This window comes from Aquarana catesbeiana, linkage group LG04 (assembly GCF_042186555.1).
Source record: "Aquarana catesbeiana isolate 2022-GZ linkage group LG04, ASM4218655v1, whole genome shotgun sequence".
NCBI lineage: Eukaryota > Metazoa > Chordata > Amphibia > Anura > Ranidae > Aquarana > Aquarana catesbeiana.
Window position 1 is genome coordinate 519752612 of NC_133327.1, and position 12538 is coordinate 519765149.

Genomic DNA, 12538 nt, shown 5'->3' on the forward strand with positions numbered 1-12538 from the left:
TTCAGATTCCTTTTTTCTCTAAGTGTTCTTTCAAACCTTCTGATCTCTTATTATAATCTTCACTCCCCTCATGTGGATTTAATTTTTCCCTAAGGGTACTGATTTCCTCATCAATTTAAGAATTTCTGTCTCTTTTTAATAAGCATATAATTTAAAAGTCCCAAACCGGCTTTATTAAATATTGGAACCAATCTGCAGTATCCAAAATATCGCTCTGGGGGGCTACTTCCCATCTTAGACTCCTTGGGACCATCTTCTCCAAGATATAGGTCTCGAAGAAGGCTATATCCCAATTAGTGTGTAACGCCGTGGTCACTAAATTCTTGAGTCAAAGAAACATACCCCCTAGATCATCATTAGTTCCACTATGAACACTAAAAAACCCGTTCAGTATTAATAAGATGAGTGGCCCCAAAATAAAAAATATCCACAATGAGCTTAAAAAACCAGTTGCGGCAGGATAAAAATTCAAACAGACAAAAATAAAAGTGGGTGCCTGCTTCGCTGGATAATAATAAAACTAGAAAAGTAATAACAGGACAAGCAGCCAGCACAGTATTGGTGAACACTAAATATATATATGAATGAGAGAGAGAGAGAGAAAGAAAGAGGGAGAGAGAAAGAGAGAAAGAGAGAGAAAGGGAGAGAACGAGAGAGAAAGAGAGAATAGGTGCAGCGCTAAGAAATGTCCATAAAACCCTTCTGATAATCAATTGAAAATGTTAAGGTCCATAGGGTACAGCAGAAAATCGTATAGGAGAGAATCACCACCACCGGCATCCAGACACACTGCTTCTTACCCTCCTCTTTGGACCCTTATTACGGGGGTCAAATAAGCATTGCATGGAAGAGGAAAACCTCAAACCACCATAAACGACCGGACACCAGCAAATATAGCAGACTGGAAGCAGGATGGATGACAGTCTCCACACTTGATCCCTGTTCTCACGACATTGAATCCATGTACATAATTTGACCCATGAAATAGAAGTAAATGCGCCTCATAGTGCATAGTGCAGTAAGATTTATAAATCGCTTTATTAATAATAAATGTTATATTGCACTCACATGCTCAAGGTGAAAAATAGGCACTTAGCGTAAAACCGCCAGCAAGATGGCCGCCGCGTCCCAGCATACACTCTCATAACATTACGTCACAAGCTCCTCCCTACATACGTTTGTGCTTTACAGGACCTGTCCTTCTGATAAACAATGCCATAGCTTCAGTTCAGGCTCAAAAATGGTTAACAAATCTTTATTTGAAGGCTAGAACAGTACAGTCCAAGAAGATTTAAGTCTCTAACTAGCTAGTCCTAAGCTGCCCAGGCATACCTTTGCAATTAGGAGTCCAATAGTGGCAAAGTCCTTTAGCATGTAGGTTCCTTTAGGGTGGTGGTGATCGGCGGTTACCCCTGGTTACATCTTCCTTGCCCGACCCTCTTCCCTTGCGGTTCTGCTTACACTCGAGCCCGGCCTGCCCCCTAATTTATATGCTGAACAAGGTGGAGGGCAGAACCCAAAAAGCCTGGGAAACCAACAGACTCATTATTAACCCTTCCCAACCTCGGCAGCCCAGACTCTCTATCCAGCAATGACCCAATTTATAGGCACCTGACTACAAGTATGCTTAGATTTATCAGTGACAATATATAAAATGGATTGAAGTCACATCACTCCTTTAGTGTCCCTGTATTAACAGAAAAGAGATATTACTGCCTAAACATAAAAAGTTATGGTATAAGTTCTATATTCTGAAACTGAAATATAGCTGTATGTGCAATTTATTTTTCCAAAAACAAAAAAAAGTTTTAAACTATTTTATGTTTTAATAGAATTTTTATAAAAGGTTATATTATGCATAGTAAAAAATAAAATGGGTATACATCATCAGTTAAAGGGCTCGTGTGTGGGTGTAAAAAATCCGTGCAGCTTATAGTTTACTTTTGTATAGATCTAAAAGAAGTAGTTTAGCATATGGGTGTGTATGGGCTTATAACATGCTATAAGCCCATACACACAGTTGGAATGTGCATTGTAATCTTGAACTGTATTCAGTTGCATTAAAAAATTAGCATTTGTGATCAGTGTTTCTGTGAAATTTATGCGCGTAAGCATGTAAATACATACATCTGCATGAATGCTGGGATTGAACACTAGATTAAAATTAAACTAAAGAAATTGAAGAAGGATTTTATGGATGTGAAATTTTTACGGATGTTTACGTGTCTAAACTTTAAAAACCACATTTTTTTACGTATGTAAACCCTAACAACTACTTTCTCCAATTGCTCCCTTTTCTGCTAAATATACCATTGAACGAGTTTTGTTAAGTTTGCAAAATGCAGAAAATACCCATTGATTTACCCAGAAATATTGTCAAATGATAACTTTCTGTACTCTGTACATATGGAGTGGTTATGGAAATGAAGAGGGGTGATGTTATGAGAGCCATCTGTGATCTTTGTAAACCATCAAAAATAAAGTGGGCAGGGCTGACACCAAGTGCTTAAAAATCCAGAACTCAAACTATTCAAAATACATTGTATTGTCATGTCAAAGAGGAAGGTAGGGGTACACTATTTCTGGCACATGAACAGTTAATTTTCTCTGCACTTGCAGTGTGTTTAAATACTGCCGATTGAAAACTGATGGGCAGGGGATCACTACCATGTAGGACAACTATAAAGGAGCATGTAGATAAATGAGCCTCATCAACCCAAATTATGGAGAGGGAGGGAGACCTGGTGGGAGAGATATAATAGCCTTCCACCAGCGATCTCCCTGGTCATGTCACCATGGCACAAAGCACTGACAGAGGAAGTCGGTCTTACCGATCGGATGCTGCAAATATATCTTTCCTGGCGAGTTCCTGTGTCTGGTACGCACGCCGCTGTGTTTGCGCTCCAGACAACAGGAAGAGCGAGCCTGATGTCACTTCCTGCACGTCAGCAGCCGCTTGTTAAGGACATTGGTGGTAATGATGGATCGTCCCCATTTTGTTGTGGAACAATCATAGAGGCCAAAAGAAGTCAGTATCCATCCTTTCCTATACAATAGGAAATGATAAAATGCCCCATATATAAAAGCTTCCAAACTAACATCGGTTAGCACTGTAGGGGGAGGGAAGGGAGAGGGAGGAGGCGGGGCTGTTACACTGCACGGCCGTTGACTAGACTGACTGCATGTCACAGCGCCTGGAGATCAGGCGCATGAGGCTGCAGATGGACAGTGACTCGAGTATAAGCCGAGGGGGGCATTTTCAGCACAACAAAAATGTGCCGAAAAACTCCGAGTATATACGGCATTTTAAACTTTTTACTTTTTTTTACATTTTTTTCAGTTGCTCGCTGGTTTCTGGCTTAGGCCAAAATTATGTTATAGCCCAGGAGTCTTCATGGTCATATTTTATTCTTTCATCTGGAGGAATGGAGGAGAGGCTTTCTTAGCCAAGAACACCCTCCTGCCTGCTTTCCTAAGCTAAGGACAGATGGATTCCAGGAAGTAAATGCTGCATGAATCTGCTCTTACTCAAGATGGCTGCAGCTAGAAATCCTCGGGGGTATTTTTCAAAGTAATTTCCCATCAAAATAAAGCATGGAGACATGAATGAATGGGATATTTGCTTTCAATATTAAAAATATATTAAATAGCATTTTCAGTTTGTGTTGTTCAGCTACAGTTAAAGGATATCTAAAAAGGTACATTGATGTTTGTTTAAATTTAAAAAAATGTCATACTTACCTCCTCTGTGGAGTTTGTTTTGCACAGAGTGGCCCTGATCCTCCTCTTCTGGGGTCCCTCAGCAGCGCTTCTTGCTCGTCCTGTTCGAGTGCCCCAGAGAAGTGCTCTCCCTCGGGGCACGCTCCCGTGTCCTGCTGCGGCGTTTATTGACACAGACAGCAAGACTCAGCCCCGCTCCTGCGTCATTGGATTTGACAGCAGTGGGAGCCAATGACTGCACTGCTATTAATCTATCCAATCAGGACACAAGACACCGGCTGGAGCTGGTGTGCTCGTTTCTGGTGCGGGAAAAACAGGGTTCAGGTAATTAAAATGGGGGCACTGGGGGGCAGGTACACTAAAGGAGGTTTTTCACCTTAATACATAGAATGCATTAAGGTGAAAAGCCTTGAGGGCTTAACAACCCCTTTAAAGTGATTGTAAAGCTTTCTAGTTTTTTTTTTTTTTTTTTAAATAAAAAAAATAAACATACACTACTTACCTGCTCTGGTTTTCCACAGATCAGCCCTAATACTCTTTTTCTGGGGTCCCCCCGCTGGTGCTCTTAGATCATTTTCTTTGGTGAGTGCCCATCATAGAAAGCAGCTTTCTATGGGAACACTCGTGCATGCCCGATCCTGAGTGCCCTTGTCTGTGTTGCTCAGCCCTGTCTCCCGTGCCCTTCCTCACAGAATTTGATTGACAGCAGCGGGAGCCAATGGCTGGGAGAGCCGCTGCTCTTGTGCACAGTGCTGGATCGAGAATGGGCTCAGGTAAGTATAAGGGGGGAGGCTAGAGGGGGATCATCTGGCAGAGAAAGTTTTTTACCTTCATGTATTGAATGCATGACGGTAAAAAAAAGAAAGAAGAAAGAAAAAAAAAAAGTAAGACTTTACAAATTTGACCCCTCTCCTGGGCAGCAATTTGTGCCCCCAGCACAGCCTACCACATCTCAGTGGAATGATTGTTCAGAGCTCACTACTACTAACGGCGTATATTTGGATCTTTGGCATTTATAAAAAAAGGAACTGGCAGTCTTGCAAGAGATCATTGGCAAATGTTTCTTTTATGACTTGAAAGGGTTGCTTGGCATTACATAGACTGCAATCTTATGCTTACATACGATAACTTTTGATCCCTAGCGTTGTGATATTGTATTCTGTAGAAGTATATTAATTCCACATGTTTACATAAAGCAGTTGTAGCTATTTTTTGAGATGGATGCAATTATTCAAGACAGTGCTGCTAGCAATACACCTAAACCTTGCTGAACTTACATGACCTCATCTTTCCGAATCCATGACAGTCATCAGCTATTCAGGGACGTTCCACATATCTATGTGCGAATCCTGATGACACTTGCCGATAAGTAGTGTGAAGCCCTCAGCCTACCACTGAGACGTGGCGTAGCAAACAACCTCATTCAGCTTTGTGGACTCAGGACTGGCTCAACTATTTACGTCCATGGTGGTTAAGTAAAAGCAGCCATTCATTCATTACAAACCAGTGACATTGCTGAGGATTAACCCACTTGAACATAACTTGCCTCAGGAATGTTTCCAGCTTCTAATACAGGGGCTCATTTATGAAATTCTGAGCAAAAATTGGCTTCTTTGAAGGTTAGCAACCAAGCCAGTTTCTCATTTCCTTTTCCCAATGCTGGCTTGAGGATAAAAAGGCAAAACTTTTTGTAACTGTCCAATTTTTTTTTTTTTTTTTGCTTTTTTCATAAATCATACCAAAAGTCTTCATTATGTTTATGCATCATAAGTCAAGAGAGATAAATTAAAGTAGAAGAACAAGTTAATAAACTTTGGGGGAACTTTATTAAAATGGAAGCAGACAGAATCTGGAGCATTTGTGCATGGTAACCAATCAGCTTCTAACTTTAGCCTCTTCAGTTAAACTTTGAATGAAAGTTAGAAGCTGATTGATTGCAAAGCACAGCAGCTCCAGATTTTGTCTGCTCCAGTCCTCGTAAATTCCTCTTATTATTTCTTTTACAGATCAACTCCTGGCAGATATAGAAGACACAAATAGATGCAGCGCTGGAATAATTGGCAAATTAATAATTGTATTGTACAATGTGAGCAGGCCTTCAAGAGCTGGGTGTCAGTCTCTTGCAGTCTAATGTAGAGCAGAGCTCAAAAGAGGCAATCAGGTGTTTTGCAGTGCAAGAGCATTCTAAAAAGGAGGCGAGAGCAATGGGTCAAGATGAGCTCATCAATGTGCTGCTGCTCCTCCTTTCACTATCCAATCACAGGGTGGGGGTGGAGAGAAGACCAGCAAGTGAAAGTGAAACCACAGCAGAAACAGATCAAGTCCTCTCTTGCCAGACAGGAGTATGTTGTGCAGAAGAGCTGCAAAAATCTCAGGCTGGCTTGACAAAAAATATACCCAGTTTCCCCAAAAATAAGACCTAGCGTGATTGTCGGTGATGGCTGCAATATATGCCCTACCCCCCAAATAAGCCCTAGTTAAAGTCCTTGTAGGTCTTATTTTCAGGAAAACAGGGTAGGGCTTATTTGGGGGGTAGGGCTTATATTGCAGCCAACACCGACAATCACGCTAGGTCTTATTTTCGGGGAAACAGGGTAGGTCAAACGGCTGCCATAAATGTATTATGCCCCATGTTATACAGGCATCTGGATTCAGGAGAAATTTTTACTCCAGAGATATTGTCCCTTTCCTGTCTCCAGTGAACAGCTTTGGGTCTTCAGGTAGAAAAGCAGTACAGATAGTCTGATGGGACATCCACTGAGAAAAGTTATTTCAATAACTTTGTAACAAGATCTGTGAATGGTAGACAGAATCCTATATCTGATCTGACTCTCCCCTATTCACAAATTGTGCCACAAGCAGTGTAATCAGTGAAATAATATTTCTCAATGGAAGAAGAAAGGGTGTGTCAGATTATCTGTACTGCTCTTCTGCCTGAAGATCCAAAGCTGTTAACCATTGCAGTGAAGATTTCTCCAGAATCCAGCTGCCTGCACAATGTGAGACATATTACATTACAGGTAAGTGATGTGACTAAGGTGACTGTTTACGAAACTGATCAGCGGTGATCCCAAGGATCACCGCTGATCACAGTCCATTAACGGTTTATGAAACAGAGATAATCGGAGAGAACATGTTCTCCACCGGTTATCTTCGCACACTGAGAAGCTGTCATTGACTGACACAGAAACGGCCAGTTTATAAAGCTGCGATCTCATCGCTTCACTGGCGATCTGTGCCAGAATTCACCCTCCCCGATTCACCAGCTCAGAGGTGGAGAATCGGGGAGTGAAGAGAGAATCCTGGGGAAGGAGATTTTTGACTATGTCCCACTGCCATCTCTCTCTCTCTCTCTCTCTCTTTATTACACATATACATACATACACACACAAATATTTTATTACTAGGCAGGCAGTCTCCTCCGGGAATGTCCGTGTACTGAGCAGTGATAATTTATCACTGCTTAATAAACGGACACCTTGGTGTTTCAGTGAATTTCTGGTACTGTAATCTCATAAAGTCTCACTAAATTCCAGTATCAGGGGGCATTCTCCATTGTTCTAAGTGTTTGTAGAGCGCTTCACTCCTCCATAGGAGAAGCGATCTACAAAGCTTCACAAACTGGCATCCAGAGGAGAACAATCTCCTCTGAGAATGCCATAGAATGGAGCAGTGACATTTTTTCACTGCTTAATAAAAGGACACCTATAGCTGTAGGCATTTTTTTTTGTTGTTTAGCTAAACTTCAGCTTTAAAATCCTTGTAGCTTATTCCACTTTTACAAAATTTTGACTGATCATGTAGCCTGGAGTTTATTCTGCAAGTATTTGTCAGTAGCAACAAATACTGATTACTAGTACCATTTGCCAGTGTGTTTAAAAGTCACTTTTCATATTGTTCTATATATAATGATAACCGAAATACTGTCTTACCTCAACAATGCTTTTCAAGTCTTGTACATAAGTCCTTTCAGTCTGGAGAATTTCTTGGACCACTCTGTCAACATACATAAGCTTTGGACTTGTTGGTTCTACCCCTTCAGATTTTGAACAGTTTTTGACACTCCCTTTGGACTCTTTCCATGACATAGTCCGTCGCTCATCAGAAGATTTTTCCCTTGGACTATCATGAGCCTGTTCCCGATTGCAGCTTATCCGAAGGTCATCACTTGACAACAGCTGGGAAGGAACTAGTTCTAGCTTTATGGCCCCAGCTTCCTTATCCTGATGAAACAAACCCAAGTGACTATTTGATGTTAAGGTCATCCGACTTCCAAATGAACAGTGACTGTCCCGGGAAGAGGCCGATGAGGAAGTTGAGCCAAAGCTGACAGGTCTGTCACTGTCTGACAGCTCCATGTTTTTGATTCCACAGTAGCGGAAATGTCTGTCTGTCCTGTGCGGATCTGCCTCTACTGTTCGAGGGCTTGGAGGTTCTGTTACAGATGGATCAAGAGACAAGTGGTACTCATCTATATAAAAAAAAAAAACAAAAAAAAAAAAAACCCATTAAAATAGGTTAAGACGAGATTAAAATACGCATCTTATAACAGTGAATCACAAGTATAGTTTTCACCTATGTGACCTAATGGACAGACATCTGTAAATTTCCTGTTTGTACTGCAAAGATATAGGTAAACAGCTAGTGAAGTCAGAAACAAATTAGACTTAAACCTACCAGCAAACGTTTTTAGGGGTCTTTCAGTACAGAACACAAAGGTGTGGCTTTACTGGAAAAGGAAGCACAAAACTGCCACAACAATTTAAACGGGAGTATGCTGGAATATTAAAGACCTATATTTAAAAAAAAAAAATTGCATAATCTGGAGAGGAAATTTTCTACTGTCCTGGAAACTCATAGAAAGAGTTACTGATGAACCAAAATTTTTATTTTCCAAAATCAACTTCCATGACAACGCCTGGGAGAATTAATTAGAAACTACAAGAGTAGGGCAAATAAGAGCTTGAAGGACTTTTCTGCAGCAAAGGACACATCGGTGATAATCACTACCATTCTAGCATATACGTTTTTCCATGAACATGCCATCTCAAAATTACAGGATCTCACGAGCCAGAAGAACTTCTTACATTTTCTGACTGACTGAACAAGAGCAAACAAAAACAAGCAATAAGTCAAAAATTAGACAAACAAAAAAGGTAATCCTTATAAAACACAAACCCTGGATACCATGAAAAAATAAATATAACCCAGTCACATAGCAAGGAAGCCAATCCTTCTGAAAAGGATGACTAGGTACCAAGAAAAATTTTAATGTTCCGATAGGCTTCATGATCAATCTGGGGGAAGAAATAAGTTCACAATCACCCAGAAAGAATGAAAGCCCACATTCCAGCTCTCCTGGAAATTACTGGTTGAACTGGCACATGATTTTGCTATTGCTGGTTGAATTGGCACCTGCTTTTGCTATTGCTGCTGTCTGGCCTTCTGATTCCACCTTTGCAATGGGTGCAACAGAGAGAAAAACCCTTAAAAGTACATAATCCTAATTCCCATGGGATAATGTGCTGGAAAATTGAATCAAAAAGTATCAGCGAGGTTGCACCACATCATTCCCTGTGCCTGAGCAGTAAATTCAATGCAGCAGTCTGCTTTGTAGCTCAAGGAAGTAGTGCCTGGAGTGTAGGTGCACCACTGAAACTATATCCCTTAAGGGAATAGAGGCACCAAGAACTTCTGGATCTCTCCAAGCACCAAAAAGGGGAGAGGGCCCAGGTGCAGGCCCTGAAGAAGCACCCGGAGGGCAGTAGAAAAAAACACAACATCATGAAGGTAAAAGACTCCAAGACCCCAGACACCCCATTAGATTTTCTGCAGATTTTTGTCTTCAGATTTACCAAAACCATATAATATGACGTCAAACCTTAAGCGTTTTAATTTATATGCAATTAGGCAGGCCCTTGCACTGCATGTTTTTGGTAAATCTGAAAATAAAAATCTGCAGAAAATCTAATAGTGTGTATGGGGCTTAAGAGAACATTTCTATCCAACTGGAGGAAACACAATAACTAGCTTTTTAGTGGGTCTTCCCTTTAAGGCTAGGTTCACACTAGTCTGCATGATTAAGTGCAGTGTTTTCCTGACTGAAAGATGACCAGCATCATCTAGTACTTTGCTCCCTAGCCTCTCTTTCCCTGGTCCACCACTTTAATTCACTGGATTTCAGTTCCTTTACTCATGGAGGCTCAATATCACTTGTAGGCACAATCACAATTTCCATTTTCCAGGAGCTATGTACAGCATCCTGTCAGCCCCTCCAACCAGCCATGATCTACATCAGGGATATGCAATTAGTGGACCTCCAGCTGTTGCAAAACTACAAGTCCCATCATGCCTCTGAGTGTCATGCTTGTGGCTGTCAGAGTCTTGCTATGCCTCATGGGATTTGTAATTCTGCAACAGCTGGAGGTCCGCTAATCGCATAAAACCTGATCTACATGCACAGGACAGAGACCTAGTGATGACGTCACTGGGTCTAAAATAAGGTATGTAAAGAGAAGAAAAAGTTGTATTTAAGGATTTCTTTAGCATGTTAATGAGGGAAAAAGAATGAATCAGAGAAGGTAATCTAAAACTGGATTAAACTTTATTTATTTATTTTATTTATTTCAGGTACTTATATAGCGCCGTCAATTTACGCAGCGCTTTACATATATATTATACATTCACATCAGTCCCTACCCTCAAGGAGCTTACAATCTAAGGTCCCTAACTCACATTCATACATACTAGGGACAATTTTGACAGGATCCAATTAACCTACCAGCATGTCTTTGGAGTGTGGGAGGAAACCGGAGTACCCGGAGGAAACCCACGCAGACACAGGGAGAACATGCAAACTCCAGGCAGGTAGTGTCGTGGTTGGGATTCGAACCAGCGACCCTTCTTACTGCTAGGCGAGAGTGCTACCACCACACCACTGTGCCGCCCAAACTTGAGTTTTAAACCAACAGGTTTAAATAACCTATACCACAAAGAAAAAAGAAAAGTTGACTTGATTACTTGATGACTGACAAGCCCTTAACAACTATCATTTAGACAACAATTTTCTTTGCTCTTGCTACAGAAAAAAAAAAAGAAAAAAACAACAATTACCACTGATTTATTATCAAAGCTAAAGCATTTGTGACGTAACATCATTTCTCTTAATAGAAGATAATATTTGTCAACTTTTATTTAACAGCCATTCCAAAGACAAAGAACAATGTAATCTATATTTAAATAGAATGCAATGTGAGTTTAGCAAATCCATACATCTTTTATGTTCCTGATAAACCGCTTACTGCATAACGCCATATCAGCTAAATATGGCACATTACTGAAAAGATGGATAAATAGTCTTAAAGCAAAATAGCACGATAGAATAATAGGCGGAGGACAAATATTTATACACTTATTTCAGTGATTAATAGGACAATGGATCGAGTTAGTGGAAAGCACATAATTCTATAATTCTTGTCTGAGTAGCAGTCAGTTTTCTCATCTTTAATTGCTCCCACTCCAGTCAGTGAATAGCCATGACACAAAGATGGTTATTATTTGCCCCGTCCGTCCAGACTTTTCATTAAAAACAGAAGGATATTGTACAGTCAAAACTCTACTCAAGTGATCTGCTACTTGGATTTAGTTGGCTTAACAACTGAAATCTCCTCACACCATCAGCACAGCTGACAGTATTTGTTCATTACATGCTAACCTTTAGCAATTGTTTTGATGGGGTCATGTCAGGGGCGTCTGTTAAAAGAAAACCATATGTAAAACGCCAGCAGCCCCGTATTAAGCAGTCAGTTTTGATGTAGGGACACAGGAAGGAAATCAAAGATGTTGACTAGCAGAGATGGGCCAAACACCCCTCTGTTTGGTTCGCAGCAGAACTCCTGAACAAGGGAAATATTCTAACCCAAACGACGAACCTCATTGAAGTCTATGGGAAAAATCAAAAGTGCCCACGTTGAAGGCTTATATAAAAGTAATTGGCCGTAAAAGGGGTATGGGGGTCTGGGTGCTGCCCAGAGGGGCATGTATCAAAAATAAGTATGTAAAAAGCAATAACTTCAGGAGTAGTTATTTTAATGATGCTTAAAGTTCAACAATAAAAATGAAAAATTCCTTTAAAATATAGTGCCTGGGGAGGGGGGGGGGGTCCCCTTAACGTGCCTGTAAAGTGGACCATCTGTAGCATGCATAAAACATGCTACAGCTAAAATTATATTATAATATATATATATATATGTGTATGATTAAAAAAAAAAAAAAAAAAAAAGAGTCAATCGCAATTAAAATGACTCGAAGTTACAATTATAAGGGCCCCGCCCCTTACCTATATAAGAAATGTCAAAGCGCAGAGCGGGCATACGGCGTGAGGCCACCAAGGAGGTGGAGCGTTTTTCTTTTTTTTTTTCGGGTCGGCAGGCGGTGTTGATTGAAGATGGATTTACATCAAGGGACACTTTTTAATTTGTATTAAAAGATGTGTCAAAAACCTGTCCTCATGTGGTTATTACTTTTGTACACTTTTTTTGTGAATGGGTAGGGGTACTATGTACCCCTACCCATTCACATGGGGTGGTGGGATCTGGAGGCCTCCTTGTTAAAGGGGGCTTCCAGACTCCGATAAGCCCCCCACCCGCAGACCCTGACAACCACAGCCCAGGGTTGTCAGGAAGAGGCCCTTGTCCCCACGCCCTCCAAATCCTTTTTTTATTCAGCTGTCAGCGGAGAAACCCATTGACAGCCGATGACTCATCGGTGGTTAAAGGATGCCGTGGCTGGCTTCCCGGCCCGGCTCCTCAACAACCAG

General features: G+C 40.9%; 1 protein-coding gene across 2 annotated transcripts in view; it reads right to left on the reverse strand.

Moving 5' to 3' along the window:
- PLEKHG1 (pleckstrin homology and RhoGEF domain containing G1) overlaps positions 1 to 12538 on the reverse strand; it is a 345448-nt gene that overhangs the window by 97452 nt on the left and 235458 nt on the right. For both annotated transcript variants that reach the window (XM_073627782.1, XM_073627781.1), the window contains one exon: positions 7653 to 8191. In XM_073627782.1, coding sequence (XP_073483883.1) covers positions 7653 to 8078 — 426 coding nt within the window. In that variant the 5' untranslated portion in view covers positions 8079 to 8191. The remainder of the gene's footprint in view (positions 1 to 7652; positions 8192 to 12538) is intronic.